At 39.3% G+C, this 18,666-nt stretch overlaps 1 protein-coding gene across 2 annotated transcripts; it reads right to left on the bottom strand.

Annotated features, from left to right (window-relative positions):
• Positions 1-2,085: 2,085 nt before the first annotated feature.
• Positions 2,086-6,889, bottom strand: LOC131946902 (meteorin-like protein). Of its 2 annotated transcripts, XR_009387804.1 has the most exons (5): positions 6,183-6,889; positions 5,312-5,703; positions 3,892-3,948; positions 2,974-3,528; positions 2,086-2,847 (listed from the first exon to the last, which is right to left on the bottom strand). XR_009387804.1 is itself a non-coding variant. In XM_059307902.1 (4 exons), the coding sequence occupies exons 1-4, from the start codon at positions 6,281-6,283 to the stop codon at positions 3,233-3,235; spliced, it is 846 nt and encodes a 281-aa protein (XP_059163885.1). In that variant the 5' UTR covers positions 6,284-6,889; the 3' UTR covers positions 2,086-3,232. The 2 variants fall into 2 exon arrangements, 1 of the variants encoding a protein (XP_059163885.1); XM_059307902.1 differs by having other exon boundaries at positions 2,086-3,528.
• Between the last annotated feature and the right edge of the window lie 11,777 nt (positions 6,890-18,666).

Raw genomic sequence — 18,666 nt, 5'->3', positions numbered from 1 at the left:
TCCCAAATTTAGGGGGACGTCTATATCGGCGTCACATTCCTTGGAGAGAGGACTTGGAATATTGTGATGTGGGGAGGGGGTCTTCAGAAAGTGTTACGACACACTTGTGCATTTAAAAAAATAATGTTAAAAGCTTAATTTTAGCCGTTATTTCGTGTTTTTATTTAAAGACTTTTAGACAGAAGTCATTGTTTAAAAAAAAAAATTCGAAGTTTTTTTAATGGTATTGTAGCTGGCGTCATTTTATGGGGTAGGGAGGTCTAGCTTTTTGTAACGATAGGGCAAGCGGACAAAAATCTTTTATAAAAGCGTGACTTTGATTAATGATGACCCCTGTCGCAATATTTCATTAGTGAAACAAGATAGATCTAGACTACCGCAGTTTAAAACTGCTTGAATGTCCATGTAAGCCGTGTCTGCCCACTGAGCAAGTTATAAGCAATGTTCCCTCTAACGGGAAAAAGCTAGTGTGCAAAGTTTATTATGTTTGCGTGGTGTTCTTAAAGTCTTATACAAAGGCATATGTATTTCACAAAATGACTGCGCGGCATCTCAAAACTACTGCGCGGCCGCGCAACCAGAGTTTCTCCCAGGCATCTCTTCGGGGGGGGGGGGGGGGGGGGGGGCTCAGAAATTTATATAGAAAATATATACTTTTACCAGTGTCCGCCCCCCCCCCCCCCCCGAAAATTTCAAGTGCCCCCCCAGAGAAAAATATCTGGAAGAAACACTGCGCGCAGCTTAGAGGGGACATTGGTTATAAGTCGCCCTCTTTGAATAAAAAAAAGTCATTCCAACTTAAGACTAGCGATAGACCTACAGAACAAGAGTCAGTCTGTTGAACGCGGGCAGCAGCACGTGCAGACGATGTGACTGTACCCACACCACGACCCACGTGTAGGCCGTCTGGTCGTCGGGGCCTCTTGTTAGCTGGATAACATTTCTTCTCACATTTGATAAAAAGTCCTTTCCAACACATTCCAACACGGAGGAATGACTAAGGAAACTCGATACTTAGACCGGCCGACAAGAAACTACTCAACTTGAAAATAGAGTCTATCGGTGTTGTTGTTTTTTTAATTGTTTTTTTTAAATGAGGCATTTGCCTCAAACTAAATTTAGACATCTATAAGTGTCTAGGCCTGCAAGTACTTAACTTTAATTAAATTAGGCTACTTAATTTAAATTTGATCTAGAATGATGAATATAATTTTAAAACTTAGCGAAAGAAAATCCAGGGGTGAGAAGTTGAGAACAAAAACATTTTTGTCCGACGCGAATCTTTTCATTGCAGACGTCAAGGGAAGATAACCCTCGCTAGTAAACAAAGAGCATTGTCGCCGACCGTGTGATTGTTCCTGATAAGCTTGGAGCGAGAGGAAAGATTTCGGCGGATTTGGCACATTTATTTTTTTTTAACCGGCTAAACGTTTTTTTTTTTTTTTTTTGAGCTGATTCTCAGCTGTTTACGTGGTCCTTGATGCTGGGGAGAACGAGGCAGGATTTTGCAGCTGACGTCAGTGGGAGAGACAAGCAGACTTGATTAATGTCTTACATGAGAACCTGGGTGTTGTGTTTAAACTTAAAGACATTATTTAATATTTATAATGACATAAAACATGCACCACAACCCCCACTGAAACAAAGCATTCATTTATCATTTAGTTGGGAGTTAAGGAAATAGTTTGAATGACATTTGTATTCCACAAGGCTTTATTATACTTAGCATGTGAAACAATGTAGCCGATATATCATGGTCTACATTGTGCACTATGCTGTAGAGGGTTTCAACATTGCAGACGTAAAGCATGCCACCGCCACCCCACCTCTCCCTACAATACAACAATGCATTCATTTAGCTGCTAGAAGGGAAATAGTTGAATGACATTTATGTTGGGTTTCTCTAAACGCAAGATAACATACCACAGCATGTGATGCTTATATAGCCTACATATACCTTACACATAGAGTATGTTAGCTGTACGACACAGAAGTACAACCCAGGCATAGGGCTAGGCTTAGAGCCCAACTTTAAACTACCAACACACCAATGTCAAAGTATAAAAAGACTACACTGTAGGTTTTGGTCAAGTTTATTAAAACATTAAGTTAAAACATACATACAATTGCTTGCATAAATAAATAGAATTCACATTCCAATTGCCAGATTTGGTCATAGAGTGATCACAAAAAGTTAGTAAAAAAATAAATTATTATTTACACAAAGAAACAAATGATTTCTTTTTGCCATTTTAGCTCTTTGACACAAAAAAGTTAACTTTTTACACAAACTGACCAATTGTTTAGACATAATAAAACTACCTTTTAACCAGTTTATCAGGGGGAAAAAAAAGTAAATATATTTTACTGTAAGTTAATGGTGTATATTTAAAAAAAAATTATGTCATGTCCACTAAAATAACTGTGATATAATATTATGTAATAATACAAAGTATGATACTCTCCCGTTTTAGTAAGTGTGCATAAATTATGTAAGTGAGGGATTAACAATAAGGATATAACAAGACTGGCTCATAAATTGTGACCCACAACATGACTGGCTCTTGTGTTAACATACTGGTGGCTCACAACATGACTGGCTCATAATTTGGTGGCTCACAACATGGCTGACTCATAATATGGTGATCTACAACTACAACATTACTAAATCCTGGATTAACCTAAAAAAACAACTCAAATTTGATGACCAACAGTTCATAGAGTAGAACCCACAACATGACTGGTTCATATGTGGTGATCTAAAGCATAATTGCTTTGTTGAAATGGACAGCTACTAGACAATCATGATGTATTCATGATCTGTCTAAATGTGACCCGTGTCATGACCTTAGCCCGTATACATGATTTGTTTACAATGACCTGATGTCATGACCTTACCCTGTATACATGTGACTGTGGTATCAAGGCTTTATCCCTGTATACATCATGTTACATGTGACCTTATGTCATGACCTTAGCCAATGTATACATATGTTTACATATTTGTTTCATGACCTTACCCTTGTATACATGTGACCTAGAGTCATGACCTTACCCACACTTCATCACACAACCAGACCAGCTACAGTCATGAAACATTGAACATGACAAGCCCAGATAAAGATTGTCACTTGCTTCAAATACTCTGGACACAATCTGACCAGCATCTCAATTTCCTGTCTCTATACAAAACATCACAGTTTGAAAAGACCCAAGTTATCACAACATGTCACTAATGTGAGCACTCCACCTCGTGCTGTATCGCTCTCCAGTCATGGAGGTGAGTTATGCACACTAGCGTTAAAGAGTTCAGTCTATGACGACCCGTCACAAAGAAATCTCCCGAAACTTTATTCATCTGACATTTTTTGGGCACAGTCACAAATCCAGTCAAATCTTTATCTGATCTTTTAACTCTCTTGAAGTAACTCTCTTCTGTTTGGTGGATAACTTGCTTGATGTTTAAGGTCAGATTGGAAACCTCAGAGAACTGGTTATGGCTGACATCAGCTATACTTCCAATCACAACTAAAATGGAATGTGATTAAAAAAATAATAATGAAAGTTTTAAAATATGGTACAACTTGTATAAAAGTCAAGCAGATCAGACAAATTAAAACTAAACTGTAACACCTGTTTCTTTTATCAGTATGCAGAAACAGATCTACACATTCAGAAAAGTTAAAAAATGCATTCAAAATTTTGTTTGTAAAAAATGATAATATTAACTGTAATAAGACAATTTATACCCCATATAGAGTTGCTAAAATAGTTTCTTTGAGAACAGCTGGAGAGACAAGTACAGGACAGAGGTGCCTGGAAAGTTCCTGTCAGCACGAAGGTGACAGGCTAACCTAACCTATTTTTTTAATCTCAATGACCGGAACTTACCAAAGTCCATTGAACAATAGGAATCAAGAAGTTCATCTTTTGTACAAGGTCTGCAATCTGAAAAAATAAACTTATCATTAGTGACCTGCTCTCCTTATGTCACAAGAACAGTAATACAACATTAACTTTGGGTCATATTTTGCACAACATCAGCCTTTACCTAACATATTGTATAAGGTAATACTTTTTTTAAATACAAGTTTAACGGACTTTTTGCTAGTTGTTAAGTCTGAATTATTTAACTGTAAATATACCTGTGTATTATTTTTGCCAGAACATGTACGATATTTCTAGTTGCTAATTATTCAAGCAAAGTATTGAGATTTATTTATAAAATATATTGGAATATTGGGTACAAGATCTAATTCATGAAAGACGTGAGGGAAAGTGACAACTTTTCAATATATGTTCTAAAATAAAAATATAATAACCACAAATTGAATTTTGACCAGATGTCCTTTTACGTTTTAACAATAAAAAAAAACTGCAATTAAAATCTCATCATATTCAATAAACTATTTAACTGATGTGTGAACCTTCCTTAAGTCCTTAACTGATGTGTGAATCTAAGTTTTAAACTGATGTGTGAACCTAAGTCCGTAACTGATGTGTGAACCCAAACTTTAACTGATGTGTGAACCTTCCTTACATCTTTAACTGATGTGTGAACCTAAGTCTTTAACTGATGTGTGAACCTTCCTTACGTCTTTAACTGATGTGTGAACCTTCCTTACGTCTTTAACTGATGTGTGAACCTTAGTCTTTAACTGATGTGTGAACCAAGTTTTTAACTGATGTGTGAACCTAAGTTTTTAACTGATGTGTGAACCTAAGTTTTTAACTGATGTGTGAACCAAGTTTTTAACTGATGTGTGAACCTAAGTCTGTAACTGGTGTGTGAACCTAAGTCTGTAACTGGTGTGTGAACCTAAGTCTGTAACTGGTGTGTGAACCTAAGTCTGTAACTGGTGTGTGAACCTAAGTCTGTAACTGATGTGTGTACCTAAGTCTGTAACTGATGTGTGAACCCAAGTCTGTAACTGATGTGTGAACCTAAGTCTGTAACTGGTGTGTGAACCTAAGTCTGTAACTGATGTGTGAACCCAAGTCTGTAACTGATGTGTGAACCTAAGTCTGTAACTGATGTGTGAACCCAAGTCTGTAACTGATGTGTGAACCTAAGTCTGTAACTGGTGTGTGAACCTAAGTCTGTAACTGATGTGTGAACCTAAGTCTGTAACTGATGTGTGAACCCAAGTCTGTAACTGGTGTGTGAACTTAAGTCTTTAACTGATGTGTGAACCAAGTTTTTAACTGATGTGTGAACCTAAGTCTTTAACTGATGTGTGAACCTAAGTTTTTAACTGATGTGTGAACCTAAGTTTTTAACTGGTGTGTGAGCCTAATTTTATAATCTTACCATCAGACAAGTGTTGAGATTGTAACTTTTCCAAATCATAATGAAAGTTGATCTTGGGCACAGCATTGACCCCAGGGATCTTAATGGCTTCTAAATACAGAACAAGTTTCCGATCAGTGTTCCACTTAAAGCACATTTCCTGCCTTTTAACACCTGAGCTCACGAGGGGATTGAATCTCAGAGTTCCAGTTTTGTTAGATTTTCGTGAAAGAACTTCCTGTGCAACTTGAACGTAAGAGTTTTCAGACTCAGCCAAGAAGCAGGCTTTGAACATCCCTCGAAGGAAAGGGGTCATGTTGAGGCGGATGGCACCAAAGGCATCAAACCAAGTGACAGTTCCAGTGTTGCACACCAATGCAAGGTTGTACACGGCCTGGGGCTTGTTCTGTGAGCTGGTGGAGAAAAAAAATTATACAGTGATAATGACATCATCAGTGACAAATGACTATCAGTAGCCAACTTAGGACCAGATATCACAGGCCTTAAGACTAAGATGTTAAAAAGTTGGGATTCACTTATTTAAGTAAAACAGAACTAATTAATATGTTGTGTACCACTAGAGATCTAGTGACTTCAATGTATAATGTTAAGTCTTTATAAGATCATAAGCTGGACTATGTCTAGATTATCTAGACCTAGATCTAGTTAATTAAAAAGGCCGATGCCTTGCAAAGCCAAAAAGGCTATTATAATAATTATATTAACAATTTTAAAATTTTATATTAGGCAGTATAATATAGAGTACAGGCCTATTGCCTACATAATAGGGCCCTATATTAATATTATAGGCCTACTATAGCCTAGTATATATAGGCCTACTATTATAATATATTAAATAATAGGCCCCCTAATAGACCCTAATTATATTTACCTTATTTGACAGTTGCAATGGTCACACACAAAATTGCTTAGGCATCCAGTCATAAGAACAAACAGGCCTACACATACGAATTGCAGATATCCCATCATCATTATGAATGTAGTATAATCACTTGTGACTTAGGTCACTTTACGTTGAGGCGAACAGCTCTGCTAAGGCCTTAGCCTAGGCTAGCGGCGAAGCAGCAAAGGCAAAGGCGATGCTTATATACTTATATTTTCCCCCTTTTTTTCCCAGTAGTTTAGTGTAACACTTTAACGCTTAATCAGTTCATAATCCAAAATCAAAGCCGCTTGTCATTCATTGTTGTTAAATCCGTTTGAACTTGTGAATAAAACAAAATGTTGGCTATAGTTTTTTTTCACACGGGAGTTGACCCATTAGTTATGGCCCATAACTGGAATGCTAGGTCACCTGACTGACTGCGCTTACTCCACACACTTTTGAAAAAAAATCATTAACAAAACTTTTAAAATTTAATGATAAGCTACTACTACTATTAAACACGGAGGTGTAAACGCTACTAATGCATCCATTAGCAGCTCAGCAAATGTATGTAAAGACGGTTTCACACGGTATGTGACACAACAAGAGTTGGAAGAATGAAAAATTTTCACACGGTCAACACTGAAGTGCTTGCTTGCTACTGGGCCGTGTACCACCTGAAGATTCAAGCAACAAGTGTTCCTCCGCTCCACCCCTGAACGTAAACACTCCAGCACACCCTCGTTTCTATAATTTTTTTCCCTTCGTCACGTGACTTTGTGAACCGACTTGAGACGTGCCTTGAACTTTAGCGGTGGTTTGTACAACTGTAGGCAATTTTGGTGCAAGCCAGCAGGCGATGTAGGAAAAGTTAACGTAAATATGCTATCGGTTATACTTTAGCATTTAGCGCATTTTGTTCCGTGAAGTTGGCTTTGTCTTTCAGTTTAAAGCAGTAAACTACAAAGCTCAAAGTTTAAACAAAGAGTCATTATTATATTTTAAAACGTAATTTTTTTAGCATCCATAATTAGGCCTAATGAAATGTTCATTTCCACACTCTCTCCCACTGCCCGCACCATCGCCCGCCTAGATACATAATGGATCTAGATCTAGTGTGCTTGTAAAACCAAATAAATGGAAAGGAAACATAACCTTAAGCTTTATATACCGATTACCTTTATGCAAAACTTTTATTTCCGCCCCCCGCCCCCCCCCCCCCCCACGAAAACTAAATGGGAAAAATATAATTTGTACAGAAAATTAGAGGCCTACTTTAACCCATGTCTACCCCTACGCCAGGTAATTTAAGCCCCCCCCCCCCTCTCGAAAGTTTCAAGTGCCCCTGACCCGGAGAAAAATATCTGAAAGAAACTCAGACGGGTGATTCCTAATGCTGCTTTTCTAAGGGATAAGACTTATTTTTAAAAATCCTATATATATATTATATGCCCACACATAGAGTGGTACAAGGCATTTTTAGAGGACACTTATTTGTTATCTTTGTTTCGTGTGTGTGTGTAGGGAGAAAAGGGGGAGGGGGGGGGGGAACCATAGCAACATCTGGAAAAATATAATGGTAAATGGTCATATTATTATCTCAATATTTAGAGGTTTCTTGTGACGTCACTCCTGGGGAAATTTTTGTGTCAAGCAGGATAGGTGCGAGCAGAGGCGTAGCGACCATTCCCGGCGCCCGGGGACAAACTTTTCGATTTGCACCCCCTCAAGATTTCTATTTACACCCCCCCCCCCCTCAAACTTTCGATTTGCGCCCCACCCTCAAACTTTTGATTTGCACCCCCCCCCCTTCAAGATTTCGATTTGCACCCCCCTCAAACTTTCGATTTGCACCCCCCGTCAACCTTTAAATGTATTTTCCAACCCATTTTGGCGCCCCCTAAGGTCGGCGCCCGGGGACATATGTCGTCGTCCCCCCCCCCCCCCCCCCCCCATCGCTACGCTACTGGGTGCGAGCTAAGAAAGCGTGACGTGGTCATTTGGAACAAAAAATATGTTGAACTTTAAAAATAATTTTAAGGGAGTGTGAGCGAGGGGAAGGGTGGCTTTTTAAGCCAACTCGTGACGATGGCTGAAGAAATACATCTGTTTCAGAATGAAGTTATTTAAAGTTTAAAGCTTCATCAACTGAATCTGAGTGACAAGTCGAGGAAACTAAAGACGTAGTGTTACCACACACTAACAAGTAGAGGTTGGACACGAGGAAACTATAGACAGTGTTACCACACCACACACTAACAAGTAGAGGTTGGACACGAGGAAACTAAAGACAGCGTTACCACACCACACACTAACAAGTAGAGGTTGGACACGAGGAAACTAAAGACAGCGTTACCACACACTAACAAGTAGAGGTTGGACACGAGGAAACTATAGACAGCGTTACCACACACTAACAAGTAGAGGTTGGACACGAGGAAACTAAAGACAGCGTTACCACACCACACACTAACAAGTAGAGGTTGGACACGAGGAAACTATAGACAACGTTACCACACCACACACTAACAAGTAGAGGTTGGACACGAGGAAACTATAGACAACGTTACCACACCACACACTAACAAGTAGAGGTTGGACACGAGGAAACTATAGACAGCGTTACCACACCACACACTAACAAGTAGAGGTTGGACACGAGGAAACTAAAGACAGCGTTACCACACACTAACAAGTAGAGGTTGGACACGAGGAAACTATAGACAGCGTTACCACACCACACACTAACAAGTAGAGGTTGGACACGAGGAAACTAAAGATAGCGTTACCACACACTAACAAGTAGAGGTTGAACACGAGGAAACTATAGACAGCGTTACCACACACTAACAAGTAGAGGTTGGACACGAGGAAACTAAAGACAGCGTTACCACACACTAACAAGTAGAGGTTGGACACGAGGAAACTAAAGACAGCGTTACCACACCACACACTAACAAGTAGAGGTTGGACACGAGGAAACTATAGACAGCGTTACCACACAACACACTAACAAGTAGAGGTTGGACACGAGGAAACTAAAGACAGCGTTACCACACACTAACAAGTAGAGGTTGGACACGAGGAAACTATAGACAGCGTTACCACACACTAACATGTAGAGGTTGGACACGAGGAAACTAAAGACAGCGTTACCACACACTAACAAGTAGAGGTTGGACACGAGGAAACTAAAGACAGCGTTACCACACACTAACAAGTAGAGGTTGGACACGAGGAAACTATAGACAGCGTTACCACACCACACACTAACAAGTAGAGGTTGGACACGAGGAAACTATAGACAGCGTTGCCACACTAACAAGTAGAGGTTGGACACGAGGAAGCTAAAGACAGCGTTACCACACAACACACTAACAAGTAGAGGTTGGACACGAGGAAACTATAGACAGCGTTACCACACACTAACAAGTAGAGGTTGGACACGAGGAAACTATAGACAGCGTTACCACACCACACACTAACAAGTAGAGGTTGGACACGAGGAAACTATAGACAGCGTTACCACACCACACACTAACAAGTAGAGGTTGGACACGAGGAAACTATAGACAGCGTTACCACACACTAGCAAGTAGAGGTTGGACACGAGGAAACTATAGACAGCGTTACCACACCACACACTGACAAGTAGAGGTTGGACACGAGGAAACTATAGACACAAGACAGCGTTACCACACACTAACAAGTAGAGGTTGGACACGAGGAAACTAAAGACAGCGTTACCACACACTAACAAGTAGAGGTTGGACACGAGGAAACTATAGACAGCGTTACGACACCACACACTAACAAGTAGAGGTTGGACACGAGGAAACTATAGACAGCGTTACCACACCACACACTAACAAGTAGAGGTTGGACACGAGGAAACTAAAGACAGCGTTACCACACACTAACCAGTAGAGGTTGGACACGAGGAAACTAAAGACAGCGTTACCACACCACACACTAACAAGTAGAGGTTGGACACGAGGAAACTAAAGACAGCGTTACCACACACTAACAAGTAGAGGTTGGACACGAGGAAACTAAAGACAGCGTTACCACACCACACACTAACAAGTAGAGGTTGAACACGAGGAAACTATAGACAGCGTTACCACACACTAACAAGTAGAGGTTGGACACGAGGAAACTAAAGACAGCTTTACCACACCACACACTAACAAGTAGAGGTTGGACACGAGGAAACTATAGACACAAGACAGCGTTACCACACACTAACAAGTAGAGGTTGGACACGAGGAAACTATAGACAGCGTTACCACACACTAACAAGTAGAGGCTGGACACGAGGAAACTATAGACAGCGTTACCACACACTAACAAGTAGAGGTTGGACACGAGGAAACTATAGACAGCGTTACCACACACTAACAAGTAGAGGTTGGACACGAGGAAACTAAAGACAGCGTTACCACACACTAACAAGTAGAGGTTGGACACGAGGAAACTATAGACAGCTGTACCACACACTAACAAGTAGAGGTTGGACACGAGGAAACTAAAGACAGCGTTACCACACCACACATTAACAAGTAGAGGTTGGGCACGAGGAAACTATAGACAGCGTTACCACACACTAACAAGTAGAGGTTGGACACGAGGAAACTAAAGACAGCGTTACCACACCACACACTAACAAGTAGAGGTTGGACACCAGGAAACTATAGCACAGCGTTACCACACCACACACTAACAAGTAGAGGTTGGACACGAGGAAACTATAGACAGCGTTACCACACCACACACTGACAAGTAGAGGTTGGACACGAGGAAACTATAGACAGCGTTACCACACACTAACAAGTAGAGGTTGGACACGAGGAAACTATAGACAGCGTTACCACACCACACACTAACAAGTAGAGGTTGGACACGAGGAAACTATAGACAGCGTTACCACACACTAACAAGTAGAGGTTGGACACGAGGAAACTATAGACAGCTGTACCACACACTAACAAGTAGAGGTTGGACACGAGGAAACTAAAGACAGCGTTACCACACCACACACTAACAAGTAGAGGTTGGGCACGAGGAAACTATAGACAGCGTTACCACACACTAACAAGTAGAGGTTGGACACGAGGAAACTAAAGACAGCGTTACCACACCACACACTAACAAGTAGAGGTTGGACACCAGGAAACTATAGCACAGCGTTACCACACCACACACTAACAAGTAGAGGTTGGACACGAGGAAACTATAGACAGCGTTACCACACCACACACTGACAAGTAGAGGTTGGACACGAGGAAACTATAGACAGCGTTACCACACACTAACAAGTAGAGGTTGGACACGAGGAAACTAAAGACAGCGTTACCACACCACACACTAACAAGTAGAGGTTGGACACGAGGAAACTATAGACAGCGTTACCACACACTAACAAGTGGAGGCTGGACACGAGGAAACTATAGACAGCGTTACCACACACTAACAAGTAGAGGTTGGACACGAGGAAACTATAGACAGCGTTACCACACCACACACTAACAAGTAGAGGTTGGACACGAGGAAACTAAAGACAGCGTTACCACACACTAACAAGTAGAGGTTGGACACGAGGAAACTATAGACAGCGTTACCACACCACACACTAACAAGTAGAGGTTGGACACGAGGAAACTATAGACAGCGTTACCACACCACACACTAACAAGTAGAGGTTGGACACGAGGAAACTATAGACAGCGTTACCACACCACACACTAACAAGTAGAGGTTGGACACGAGGAAACTATAGACAGCGTTACCACACACTAACAAGTAGAGGTTGGACACGAGGAAACTAAAGACAGCGTTACCACACACTAACAAGTAGAGGTTGGACACGAGGAAACTATAGACAGCTGTACCACACACTAACAAGTAGAGGTTGGACACGAGGAAACTATAGACAGCGTTACCACACACTAACAAGTAGAGGTTGGACACGAGGAAACTAAAGACAGCGTTACCACACCACACACTAACAAGTAGAGGTTGGACACGAGGAAACTATAGACAGCGTTACCACACACTAACAAGTAGAGGTTGGACACGAGGAAACTATAGACAGCTGTACCACACACTAACAAGTAGAGGTTGGACACGAGGAAACTATAGACAGCGTTACCACACACTAACAAGTAGAGGTTGGACACGAGGAAACTAAAGACAGCGTTACCACACACTAACAAGTAGAGGTTGGACACGAGGAAACTATAGACAGCGTTACCACACACTAACAAGTAGAGGTTGGACACGAGGAAACTAAAGACAGCGTTACCACACCACACACTAACAAGTAGAGGTTGGACACGAGGAAACTATAGACAGCGTTACCACACACTAACAAGTAGAGGTTGGACACGAGGAAACTATAGACAGCGTTACCACACACTAACAAGTAGAGGTTGGACACGAGGAAACTAAAGACAGCGTTACCACACACTAACAAGTAGAGGTTGGACACGAGGAAACTATAGACAGCGTTACCACACACTAACAAGTAGAGGTTGGACACGAGGAAACTATAGACAGCGTTACCACACACTAACAAGTAGAGGTTGGACACGAGGAAACTAAAGACAGCGTTACCACACACTAACAAGTAGAGGTTGGACACAAGGAAACTAAAGACAGCGTTACCACACACTAACAAGTAGAGGTTGGACACGAGGAAAATAAAGACAGCGTTACCACACACTAACAAGTAGAGGTTGGACACGAGGAAACTATAGACAGCGTTACCACACCACACACTAACAAGTAGCGGTTGGACACGAGGAAAGTAAAGACAGCGTTACCACACACTAACAAGTAGAGGTTGGACACGAGGAAACTATAGACAGCGTTACCACACCACACACTAACAAGTAGAGGTTGGACACGAGGAAACTAAAGACAGCGTTACCACACACTAACAAGTAGAGGTTGGACACGAGGAAACTATAGACAGCGTTACCACACACTAACAAGTAGAGGTTGGACACGAGGAAACTAAAGACAGCGTTACCACACACTAACAAGTAGAGGTTGGACACGAGGAAACTAAAGACAGCGTTACCACACCACACACTAACAAGTAGAGGTTGGACACGAGGAAACTAAAGACAGCGTTACCACACACTAACAAGTAGAGGTTGGACACGAGGAAACTATAGACAGCTTTACCACACACTAACAAGTAGAGGTTGGACACGAGGAAACTATAGACAGCGTTACCACACCACACACTAACAAGTAGAGGTTGGACACGAGGAAACTATAGACAGCGTTACCACACACTAACAAGTAGAGGTTGGACACGAGGAAACTATAGACAGCGTTACCACACACTAACAAGTAGAGGTTGGACACGAGGAAACTATAGACAGCGTTACCACACCACACACTAACAAGTAGAGGTTGGACACGAGGAAACTAAAGACAGCGTTACCACACACTAACAAGTAGAGGTTGGACACGAGGAAAATAAAGACAGCGTTACAAATACAATGTCCTAAAAAAATTTCTTAACCCTATCGTTAAATAGCACAGAAATTAAAAATCAATTACCAACAGATGAAAACTACTTTCTAATGAGAAAAAAAAAGTCTTTTGGAATTTCCAATGTTGTTTTCTTTTATGACTTTTGTGTATTTGTATAGTATTCTGTATAGTGAATAAGTGAGACTCCAATGCTTGGTATTTGTACGACTAAAGACTTGAAGCACACATGAGAATTATATTGCCTTTTTTTTTTTTAAATTGTGTGTTGTTGGCCTTTTTTTTAAAGTTTAAATTTTCTAAATGCAATCTTTTTTTTTCTTTCTAGAAATTTTTTTTTCTATGCTGTAAACACGTTTAACGGGATTGCTTTCAAACAGTAGGAAAAAAAAATTGTGCGAAAAAATTCCCAGGGTTTTTGTTTTGTCTGCAGGGAGGTGAGTTACCCCCCTTAGAAACTTTTTCTAAGCGAGGTTTTTATGTCGAGTCGGTAGGCTTGGCGACTCAAAAGAGCAGACTTGACGAGTCAAAAAAGGCGTCCGAGAAGTTTCTTGACAGCCATATTGAATCAAAACAAATAACTGTCTGAGTTGAATTCTCACATGTTTTATCTCGGTTAATCGAAACTAAAAGTTCCACATTAAGTCCCATGTGCTGTATTTTGATGGAACATAATGAAAATTCGATTCGAATATTTTGAACATTGCACAATGCAATAGAATATGCAAATCTCACCTAAGCAGAGTTTCTTTCAGGCATCTCACTCATCCCCCTTTTCTCCAAAGTACGACTACCCCCCCCCCCCTGAAATAGAAGTTATATATAAAATATATACTTTTACCAGTGTCCCCTGAAGATCTAGTCGCATCCCCCCCCCTCTCCCTGAGAAAATACTCTGAAAGAAACACTGCACCTCATGATATGAGATAATGAGAGATGTATAGGAGTGGGAGGAGTGTATCCTGTTTTATAAATTGTGACATAGGAAGAAAAGAGGGTTTTATTAGAGTGGCGGGATAATTTCTTTAAAAAAAAAACCAAGGTGACTAAAAACTATCGATTTTTTTAAAAACCCATTCCTACTCAGTGTAACAGTGTCAAATTTCCTCACATTACTGCGCCTTGTCTAATATAACAGTCTGGAAAACACCCTACCCTAACCCAATCTACCCCGCCCTACCGTACCCATTCACACTAACCCAACGCATTTAAATTTCAGTTTAAAAAAAATAACCTAGCTGACCCCATAAACATAAACCCACTACTGTTTTATTTGTTTAAACGGCCAATGTGAAAAAAAGGCTTTCGTGCCTACAATTGTTACCATTTTTTGAATAAATTAATTTAATTTAATAAATTAAATTTGAATTTGAATTAATTTGAGACGTGCCGTTAAAATATCAACAAGAGGTATCAGCTTGCGCTTTAAGCTATTTCTAGATACCAAATTTATAATTAATTTTCAGTTGATTTACACTTGTGTATTAAATAATTAAAGCAATATCGGCACTTCATTCCTTGGATCTGTTGTGTTTTTGTTCACACTGCCTGCCAGAAGTGAGCGTACACTGATCACCTTTCGCTAAGACGAGGTAGAACATTCCCCGGGGACCGTCCGGGTGTGAGGGACGTCGCGGGACGCTCTTGGTAGACACTGGTCACACTTCAGCAGGGGTTCCGCGTGCCGCCCCTAGCTGGGTTTTGTCATCGATTGTAGTAGCCTACTATGTTGGGCGCTCTTTAAAACGAATGTATGCGCAACAGTGCTAATGGGATCACATGACTTGAGTCAAGTAGTAACCCTGAACCTCTGTACACGTAGCCCAGTCAACAGACCCCAGGGTTTCCAAAAAAAGAACTCGGGGCACCCAAACACACACTGATGCTTGAGCGCTGCCCCATCTATATTAAAACTTTTTAGTGCCAGAAATCATCGCGGGTGTATAGTCAGTTACTTTACAGTTTCATGACGATCGGTTGGATGGTGTATAAAGCATAAAGGATAGATGGTTATGAATCTCAGGAACGCCGGGAGTCATATATATTTGTTAGTGATGGACTGTAGACTTGTTGGTTTGTAACCCTCCATGAGTCTGGGCTATACTACAATAGTGCTGCTTTACCATTGATGTTGTTTAATCTTATCATGATATGGAGGGACAGGCCTGTGGAAGTATGTACTCGGCATTGGGAAAGAGGCACATTTGCTTTTTAATTATATATATATATATATATATATATATATATATATATATATATATATATATATATATATATATATATATATATATATATATATATATATATATGTGTGTGTGTGTGTGTGTGTAGCAACTCATGCAGCATTTTTAGTACTTGTCACTTTACGCCACATCCGTGTCTGTTGTAGTACAGCTAGTGACAAGACGATGCATTACAAAGAATACAACAATGCTGTGTACTGCGCATTAAAGTTGAGAGACATATTCCTGTAATATATAGTGTCGAGAATGCCCATTGATTCCGAGATCTATTTTGAACGTACGTGGCAGCAGTATATATGCATTGATAAATGTTTGCAAGCACAAGTAGAGCGAATCTAATTTCTATCAGGCACGAACATTCCACGAATATGAATGAATGCAGAACACGTCATTGGGTTACGTATTCGTCATCAACAGAATTCTATGTAAGCTTATGTGTCAATAGATTCGCATCGGCTCTTTCGGTATTTGAACTGAAGAAGGGGGGGAAGGGGAATTAAATAACTACCTTTCAGTTATGACATAAGCATTTCAAGAGTTTAATACCCGCTCTTACATAGCCAGAGTATATAATTACATCATTTTAAAACTTTTAAAGTTGGGTTGTTTTTTTAAAAAAAAAGGTTTTTTCCTTAATAATGGAAATGTAGCTTGTAGTTTAGAAAATACTACATCGCCAAAATTATATTTGAATTTCCGATTCCGTTGGAAGTGTCACCCGGCCCGATGAATCTATGAGAAAGATAAGGGGAGCTTACTCCTCCAACAAAACCAATTTTTTTTTTTACTACCTTGAAGTTGAAGGTACAATTATTGGCATACTAGCCGTCCCGGCCAGGCCCTGCTCTGGCTTCTGTGAAAAACCTTTCCGTTAAAGACCATTACCTGTGTGTTTAGTAATCATCATAAACCCGGCATTGCCCACCCAAACCACAACCAACCAAAACAACAAAACGCAAACATAACGCTAACACAATTAGAAATACAAACGAAAACAAAAACCTAACAACAAACCCAACCACAACCACAAACACCAATACAAATACAAAGAAAAAACAAACGAAAACAAAAACCTAACAACAAACCCAACCACAAACACCAATACCAAAAAAAAACAACGAAAAAGCAAACGAAAACAAACCAAATCCAAACGCAAAACCAACCAAAAACACAAATACAAACCCAAACAAAAAAAAACACAAACAAAAACGAAAAAAGAAAGAACAAAAACGAACCAAATCAAAACGCAACCACTAACGCAAACCCACCTAAACACAAAGAAAACACTAACGCGAACATAAACGCCCGGGGCAGAATCGCCTGTTTTAGCTTAATAAACGACTATAGTACCCCAACTTATTCATAGTTTTTGCACTCACTTAAACGAACGCGCCTGTTTCAATTTAATGAACAATTATAATACTCCAAGCTTATCCGTAAAATACCTAAAACATTTGCACTTGATCAATCCCCGCTAATTATGTAATTATTTTTTTCCCAACACCAAAACAAAGTAATTAAAAAGTAAATGCTTTTCAACTAATGCAATGGTTTCATAAAGGGAAGTAATTGTGTTTTGCCTAATTTATCAAAGGGAAGTAAGCGCTATAGGACTAAATAAAAACATAATTAGAATTTTTGTAAAAGATGATATTTTTTTTAAACTTGTGTTTAATGAACATGCCGACAATTATTACTATAATTTGAAAAATGAAAATGATTTCCCAACACTTTTAATAGTAATTTTTTAACTCATAAATTTAGACAAACGCGCACGATAATTGATCTAACACTTAAATCCGTAGAAATCCCAACGACAAACATATGCGTTACAGAATTGAGCTTTATATATTAGATTATTATTAGGGCATTATTTGTATATTACATTAAATTACAAGCACCAAACATTAAATAGTCCTATCCGTTTAGAAATCGTCAATTTTTATATCAAAGTAATATTTTTTTTTTAAAAGTAAAAGGTATCATCCAAAAAACGACGTAACACTCAAATGTAATTTTAATCAATGCTTTTATAACAAAAAAATTAATTGCTTCCCCTGAACTAAGGGGATATAACCAATAAAATTTAATTATCTACTGCTGTTCGATCTTGCAAAAATTATTTCTCTTCACTAAGTAATAATGAATTCTTATTAAATTTTACCAAACGCTTGCTTGTCGCTTTTAGGTAGACTACACAATAACTAACAAAAAAAAAAGCCTAGATCTACATAAATGTGAACCAACTGGGATATCAAAGCTTTAATGAAAATTAATGGGTAGGCCTACCTGATTAAAACAATACCCATAAAGGGGATCGCTATTTGTTGGACAAAACATAAACAGGTACTCAGCAGTCATTCAAGAACACAATTTTATTACAGCTAACAACATATTAGTTAGACTGTTGTACTGTAGTAGTAAAAAAAAAGAGAGAATATTAAGTAATTATATACAAATTGCTTTTGAAGTGTAATCATTCCTAAATTACAAAAATAATTAGCAATTTTTGTTCAGTTTTTAGTTGTCATTTAATTAAAGGACAAAATTAGAATTTATATAATAAAAGAATATTATATGATTTTGGGTAGCTTCTTAACAACTAAAACAACCCTTAATTTTGACCTTACATTTACATTGCAGGTTTGATAGGTTAACTAATAATTAATTTTTAAAAGTTTTTCAAAGATATGAAATTCTAACCAAGGGGAAGCTACTCAAAAAATAAACCCAACAATAAA

Source organism: Physella acuta, unplaced genomic scaffold, assembly GCF_028476545.2.
Source record: "Physella acuta isolate Inbredline_101_S28 unplaced genomic scaffold, ASM2847654v3 ptg000574l, whole genome shotgun sequence".
NCBI classification, from domain to species: domain Eukaryota; kingdom Metazoa; phylum Mollusca; class Gastropoda; family Physidae; genus Physella; species Physella acuta.
This window is presented reverse-complemented; position numbering and strand designations above follow the sequence as displayed.